At 38.9% G+C, this 7,500-nt stretch overlaps 1 protein-coding gene across 1 annotated transcript in view; it reads right to left on the bottom strand.

Annotated features, from left to right (window-relative positions):
- LOC144957449 (uncharacterized) overlaps positions 1–7,500 on the bottom strand; it is an 86,983-nt gene that overhangs the window by 59,397 nt on the left and 20,086 nt on the right. Inside the window, exons 6-9 of the mRNA XM_078888715.1 lie at positions 7,241–7,309; positions 5,530–5,625; positions 3,229–3,327; positions 1,514–1,567 (exon numbers count right to left, since the gene is read on the bottom strand). Coding sequence (XP_078744841.1) covers positions 1,514–1,567; positions 3,229–3,327; positions 5,530–5,625; positions 7,241–7,309 — 318 coding nt within the window. The remainder of the gene's footprint in view (positions 1–1,513; positions 1,568–3,228; positions 3,328–5,529; positions 5,626–7,240; positions 7,310–7,500) is intronic.

Genomic DNA, 7,500 nt, shown 5'->3' with positions numbered 1-7,500 from the left:
TCAATCGAAAGAACATGTTAACAGTGGGTATTTTAATTAGACACATACCAATGATAGTAAAATCTGTGGAGTCTGATATATTTACCAATCACTGCAATGGGAGCGATCTATATTCATGTTTTCTTCCAACCTAGTCATCGATCACATGATTTGTTGCTGCACCCAAATTTAAGCTTATTACTTTGAATTCCTCGTATTATATTATTATGAAGAGAGACATACGCAGAGAGAAAGAGAGAGAGAGAGAGAGAGAGAGAGAGTAAGAGAGAGAGTGTGTGTGTATATTTAAGAGAGAGAGTGTGTGTGTATATTTAAGAGAGAGAGAGAAGAAGATAGAGAGAGAAGAGAGAGAGTGTGTGTATGTAAGAGAGAGAGAGAGAGAGAGAGAGAGAGAGAGAGAGGGAGTATATGTGCGTATGTGTAAGAGAGAAAGAGAGCGAAAGGTGAGGAGAGGAGAGAGACAGAGAGAGATAGAGAAGAGAGAGAGAGAGAGAGAGAGAGAGGGAGCAGAGAGAGAGAGAAGGGGGGAGGAGAGAGAGGAGAGAGAGAGAGAGGGAGAGAGAAGAGAGAGAGAGAAGAGAGAGAGAGGGGGGGAGCAGAGAGAGGGGGGAGGAGAGAGAGAGGAGAGGGAGAGAGAGAGAGAGAGAGAGAGAGGGAGAAAGAGAGGAGAAAGAAACAAAGGAGAGAGAGAGAGAGAGAGAGAGAGGAGAGAAAGGGGGAGGAGAGGGAGATAGGAGAGAAAGAAAGAGAGGAGAGAGAGAGACATAGAGAGGAGGGAGAGAGAGAGAGAGGAGAGGAGAGAAAGAAAGAGAGGAGAGAGAGAGAGGAGAGAAAGGGGGAGGAGAGGGAGATAGGAGAGAAAGAAAGAGAGGAGAGAGAGAGACATAGAGAGGAGGGAGAGAGAGAGAGGAGAGGAGAGAAAGAAAGAGAGGAGAGAGAGAGAGAGAGAGAGAGAGAGGAGAGAAAGGGGGAGGAGAGGGAGAGAGGAGAGAAAGAAGGAGAGGAGAGGAGAGAGAGAGAGAGAGAGAGAGACAGAGAGAGGAGGGAGAGAGAGAGGAGAGGAGAGAAAGAGGAGAGAGAGAGAGAGAGAGAGAGAGAGAGGGAGAGAGGAGAGAAAGGGGGAGGAGCGGGAGAGAGGAGAGAAAGAAAGAGAGGAGAGAGAGAGAGAGAGAGGTGAGGAGAGAGAGAGAGAGAGGTGAGGAGAGAGAGAGAGAGAGAGGTGAGGAGAGAGAGAGAGGTGAGGAGAGAGAGAGAGAGGTGAGGAGAGAAAGAGAGAGAGAGAGAGGTGAGGAGAGAGAGAGAGAGGTGAGGAGAGAGAGAGAGAGGTGAGGAGAGAGAGAGAGAGAGATAGGTGAGGAGAGAGAGAGAGAGAGAGAGAGAGAGAGAGAGAGTGAGGAGAGAGGAGAGAGAGGTGAGGAGAGAGAGAGAGAGGTGAGGAGAGAGAGAGAGAGAGAGGTGAGGAGAGAGAGAGAGAGAGAGAGAGGTGAGGAGAGAGAGAGAGAGTTCTACTGACCTCAGGTCCAGGAGGTCCGGCGGGTCCAATGGGACCACGGTTTCCTGAAGGGCCCTGTGGAAAACAAACAACAAATGATTCACTTAAAACACATCGGATTCTCACTAACATTGTACATATTATCTATTTACTTTCATCACAAAATCATATGGAAGGAAAGAAGACAATGTCACTCAGATTTGTTGTTATTATCATTAGACAGCTCGTTGGTGATTAGTTCTCACTAAATCATATCAATCAGACTATAGATAGTTCGAAGCTGACGTCACTCAGGTCTTTCTTATTGTTTTTTGCCATCCGCGTTTATGAGTAATGCTCACTGAACTGTATTAACCTGACTATAAACGTTCATGGATACACACAGTTTTGTGTGTTGGTCCGTTATACTTCCGGAGGGCAATGTTATGAGCTTCTTAGCCAAGCGCATACTATCTATAAACGTTAAAGGTTACAATGCAGTTTTGTGTATAGGTACGTTTTATTTGGATGGTGGACGTTGTGAGTATTTTTACCTAAACGCATCGCATCAATTTACTTGGGACATACAGCCCAGGCAGCACAGGCAGCCAGGAAAGGCTCAAACGCATCATTAAACGTACTTAACTCTCTCCTTACTGGCTATTCACACCCAATATACCTATATATAGTATGCAGATGACGTCACTCAGGCCTTTGTTATTGTTTTTGCCATCCGCGTTTGTGAGTTGTTCTCACTAAACTGTATCAACCTGACTATAAACGTTCATGGTTACACAGAGTTTGTGTGTTGGTCCGTTATACTTCCGGATGGCAATGTTGTGAACTCCTTGGCCAAGCGCATTCTATCTATATACAAAGATAGATTTATTTCACTCAAACACAAAATCTGTTCTTGCTATACATATTTTGTCCTATTAACTAGTTCTTCAACACAATGCTAATATACTTGAACTATAGCTAACATTTTTGTTCAAATATTATGATTTTCAAAAGAAATTAGAATGAGAAAAATGTTGGCTGCATCGTAACGAATGTGACGATTTTCCTATGGGTTGTAAGGAGAGGGTTAATCTTTTTCTTTTTTTAATACGCCCTTCCGCCACGACATCATAGGATATCATCGTCAAGGCATTCTACGAAGGAATAAAGATAATCCATCAAACAAGATGTCCGATGTCAACAGGAATCACCCATGTTGTCCAAAGACAGAGCTGTAACCTACTTGAAATTTCAAAAATTCGTAGTTTCCAATGGGAGAAAAAGGAAAAAGGTCACTTTAAATAGCTTTAGAAATAAACAATTTGCTCCCAGCATGGTCCAAAAATTCTCCAAAAGTCTTGAATATAGACTCTGAGGAACTAAACTTTCCTTTTCAACAAGATTTATTGAGTCAAATAGACCTATACAGCTCTGTGAGTGGCTGGAGACAAACAATCGTATTTCTACGAATTTTTCGTAATACTAGGCAGATCTGCCATAGAACAAATTGGGGGTTAATAATCTTTAATAATAATAATAATAATAATAATAATAATAATAATAATAAATAATAATAATAATAATAATAATAATAATAATAATAATAATAATAATAATAATAATAATAATGATAATAATAATTAACAATACTTAATCTAACGATGGTTAACAAACAAAATTTACATCGTAGAAAATAACATGTCTAAAATCCAAGGTAAAAATAAACAAATAATTAAAATGAAATAGAAAATACTCACAGGGGGTCCGGGGTCACCAGGTTCACCTCTTGCTCCCATCATACCTTGGGGTCCTGGAGGTCCAGGGGGTCCTGAAGCTCCACGAGGGCCCATGGGACCCTGGTGAGAAATAACATGAAAATATTGATATGACAGTTGGCAGGCAGTGAACAACTTACTTAGACAACAACAAATAATATGTTATAGCGAAAGGCATAATCAGTCGGATGGTCAAAAGGTTTGAACTGAGAACTTGCCACGTTTAGTTAGAAGGTCAATTTTTATCCAAAATGAGTTCTTGTCATAAGTGATTAAATCAACCTTATTTGTTCATCTTCGGGAAATATCAAAGCTTAATTCCACTTCTAAATATTTTTTACAGCTAGTCACGTTGAAAAAGTATGAAATTTGAGAAAAGTTGCTGGATACCTTTCCCATACATCTTACCATAACTTCATGAAAAATTACCCGATTTACTCCAAATAAAGATTAAAATGCCCTGGCCTGGCGAGCATATTTTTTCAGAAAATGAATTTTTAAAAATACAAAACCAAAATTTTCACCTTCCGACTGATTATGTCATGCACTGACACATATAACACTTATGTAACTCTCTGATCGAAATGGCAACTTAAAATTTAGTAAAGGTGAAAAATTGTATCTACTTTTGATTCCTTAGTTTTGAAAAAAAAAAAAAAATTGCGAAGTGAAATACAGTGTGAAGAAATGGACAGTAAACCTCGCTGGGTGGTGTAAATTATATAAGGCAAGGGAGGCAACTCAGTCATAAATTTAATGCTGTAGTAATCATGATTGGGTACCGTCCCTTCAATTTCTTGAAATACGTAGACGAAAATGTCTATCTGGATAACAAGAGAACCAAGTCACTTGGGTTTTGCTCTATCAAAATGTTTTTGTAGTACCCGTAATGTAAAAGTTACCCGCGGAGATGAATACAAAATTTTAAAAATACAATCTACAATTGCTTAGCATTTTTTTTATTGTAAAAGAATACTGGGTAGTGTAAATGTTGCTGCTCGAAGATCGAAGAAATAAATAATAACGTGAAGTTGAATGTAAGCTTCAATTTAATTACAGAAACAGATCAAATGAACGTTTCGGGTTTCCCCTTTATCAACAAAACAGGATGATTGAAACACCACAGATGAATGAGATGATGTGGTAATGGCGTAGTTAAGATGAAGTTAAGATCTTAACTACGCCACTACCACATCATCTCATTCATCTGTGGTGTTTCAATCATCCTGTTTTGTTGATAAAGGGGAAACTCGAAACGTTCATTTAATCTGTTTTTGTAATTAAATTGAAGCTTACATTCAACTTCACGTTATTATTTATTTTTAATTGTAAGGACATTTAATACATGGAACAGTTTGAAATTTATAACCGAAGACTCCAAAAGTATAAATCATTTCAAAAATTCAGTCGATTATGCTCTATAGATAGTATGCAGATGACGTCACTCAGGCCTTTGTTATTGTTTTTGCCATCCGCGTTTGTGAGTTGTTCTCACTAAACTGTATTAACCAGACTATAAAAGTTCATGGTTACACAGAGTTTGTGTGTTGGTCAGTTATACTTCCGGATGGCAATGTTGAGAACTCCTTGGCCAAGCGCATTCTATCTATAACGTAAAATATCTATTTGATGAATGTTTTTTTAATTAATATATTTTTTATTGTTTATGATATAAATGATGACCATTGTGATTATAGATGGGAATTTTTTTTACCGGAACCTTTCTTTTTTCACATTGTATTTAAAGACATTTGGCATAAACAACCCTTATCGTGTATGATAGGCATGTAATGTTGTGTTAACCACAATGTCTAATAAATGTTGTGATCAGATGATTCATTTATGAAACCCACAAAAAAATATCGTAAAATTAAGAAGAGAATTATCAAATTAGCCTCGCAACGCACAACCGTTGCTATGGCAACGATGGCCATATTTTTTTAACATTTTGAATTAAAAATCCTTTTCAACTTCTTTTTAAGTGTATCAAGAGCTATACCCAAGGACACAATGACATACTGATACTGAGACGATTACGACGACAACGACGACAATGATAATGATGATTTTGATGATTATGATGATGATGATGATGATGAGGATGATGATGATGATGATTATGATAAGTGATGATGATGATGATGATGATGATGATGATGATAATGATGATGATTATGATTATGATTAATGATGATGATGATAATGATGATGGTGATGATGATGACGACGACGATGATGATGTTGATGATGATGATGATGACGACGACGATGATGATGACTTACCACTTGGGCTGTGAGGTACTGAGGTGCTTGTTGAGCACCCATAGATTTGACATTAAATCTGTCTGGGTAGTATGCACGGTAGGCCTCGTCAGCACTCTGGGGGAATGAATAAATACATATTTATTGATGGGATAGAAGAAAATCGGCGTGGAACTGAAGAAGTATAAAAGGTTGAAATAATGAACAAATAAGAGCGACTTGTTCATATTATATCCTTATGGGTCTAGATAGTTTAACATTGTTGTAATGGACAATATTTTGCGTCGTTTTTTTTCAGATTTCTATTACAACAATCAGGCCATTAGGAATTGGGCTATCAGACCTGCAAATAAGTGCACGTCGGATGAGGGTTTTTTAAAATGAAGACAGCTCTTTTGGTTTTGTTTTAGGAGTGTAAGTGTGTGTGTGTGTGTATTTGTATGTGTGTGTGTGTGTGTGTATTTGTATGTGTGTGTGTGTGTGTGTGTTTGTGTTTCTTTATTCTTTTTGTTGTTTTCTCTTCCCTGAAATCATTTTAAAAAAACCAATATGACAGTAAGGACACATTAAATGGGCACAGAGAGAGAGATGCGTGTTAAGCGATTATGCATTGTGTGTAGGTAACCAAAGACAATCACGGGCTTCATTAATCATTGGTGTAATGAACAATATTTTGCGTTGGTTTGAGAGTATTTCTTTCCATTACAATGGATGGATGGATAAGTAGCTGTATGAATGGTCGGATGAATGGATAAGCAGATGTATGATGGCTTGGTGGGTGTACCGTCGGATGGATGGTAAATAGCTGTATGAATGGTCGGATGAATGGATAAGCAGCTGTATGATGGCTTGGTGGGTGTACCGTCGGATGGATGGTAAATAGCTGTATGAATGGTCCGATGAATGGATAAGCAGATGTATGATGGCTTGGTGGGTGTACCGTCGGATGGATGGTAAATAGCTGTATGAATGGTCCGATGAATGGATAAGCAGATGTATGATGGCTTGGTGGGTGTACCGTCGGATGGATGGTAAGTAGCTGTATGAATGGTCGGATGAATGAATGTGTAGATGTAGGAATGGCTTGGTAGGCTAACCGTCGGATGGATGGATCCACTAAATATGCTCAAATGGCATTTCAAGGGGTCCCAAGCCAATAGCAACACTTAAATGGGACGAAACATGACGCATGTAAAGCGCTGTTAGAATTTTTTCCCCTCAAACTTAGACATGCCGGTACTTAATTTACACCTGAGTATGATGACATAATGTCATACCATAGATCGCATAGCCGCACAGGGTGAGTATGAAGTTTCGAGTAAAATTCTGAAAATAGATGGTAGGGAGAGTGTTAAGACGTCGATATACTCACCATGTGAATCCCTCTCATCAACCCCTAATAATAACAAGAGCTTTTATATAGAGCAATATCCACTAATTGTGCTCAAAGCGCTTTATAAAGGGTCCTTGACCAACAGCAACACGTAACCAGAGGAACAAGACACGACGCCTGTTAGGCGACATTACAATTTTTCCGACAGAGACAACGCTGTTGACGCCAGGTACTCATTTTACACCTGAGTACGGTGAGAGAATGAGAGTAAAGAGTCTTTTCCAAGGACTCAAATATGCGTCGAGCGAGGCTCGAACCTATGACCTTCCGATCCGAAAGCGAGTGTCATACCACAAGACCACATAGCCGCACGACAGGTCGAAAGACATTAGAACTTACCATATCTGGAGCACCCGGTGAGCCTGTAGACCCTGGAATTCCGTTGACTCCATCCAAACCACTGTCACCCTGTCAGAGGTCAAAGATAAGAAAGAATGAATTAATTGAAGGCTGATTTTCCAAATACTCGTAAGGTCGATTTTTTTCTACTTTTGAGATTTTCCATGCATGAGATAAATTGAAATGTACATTTTACATGAAGCATCGAGTGGTACATACAAGAATGTCCTAAGATTTGTTTGAATTTGAAGTTTAAATAT

The sequence above is a fragment of the Berghia stephanieae genome, chromosome 12 (genome assembly GCF_034508935.2).
Source record: "Berghia stephanieae isolate SIO BIC M18660-M18661 chromosome 12, UCSD_Bste_1.3, whole genome shotgun sequence".
Classification (NCBI taxonomy): domain Eukaryota; kingdom Metazoa; phylum Mollusca; class Gastropoda; order Nudibranchia; family Aeolidiidae; genus Berghia; species Berghia stephanieae.
Note: the sequence above shows the minus strand (reverse complement) of the source record. Positions and strands in the feature narration are given on the sequence as shown.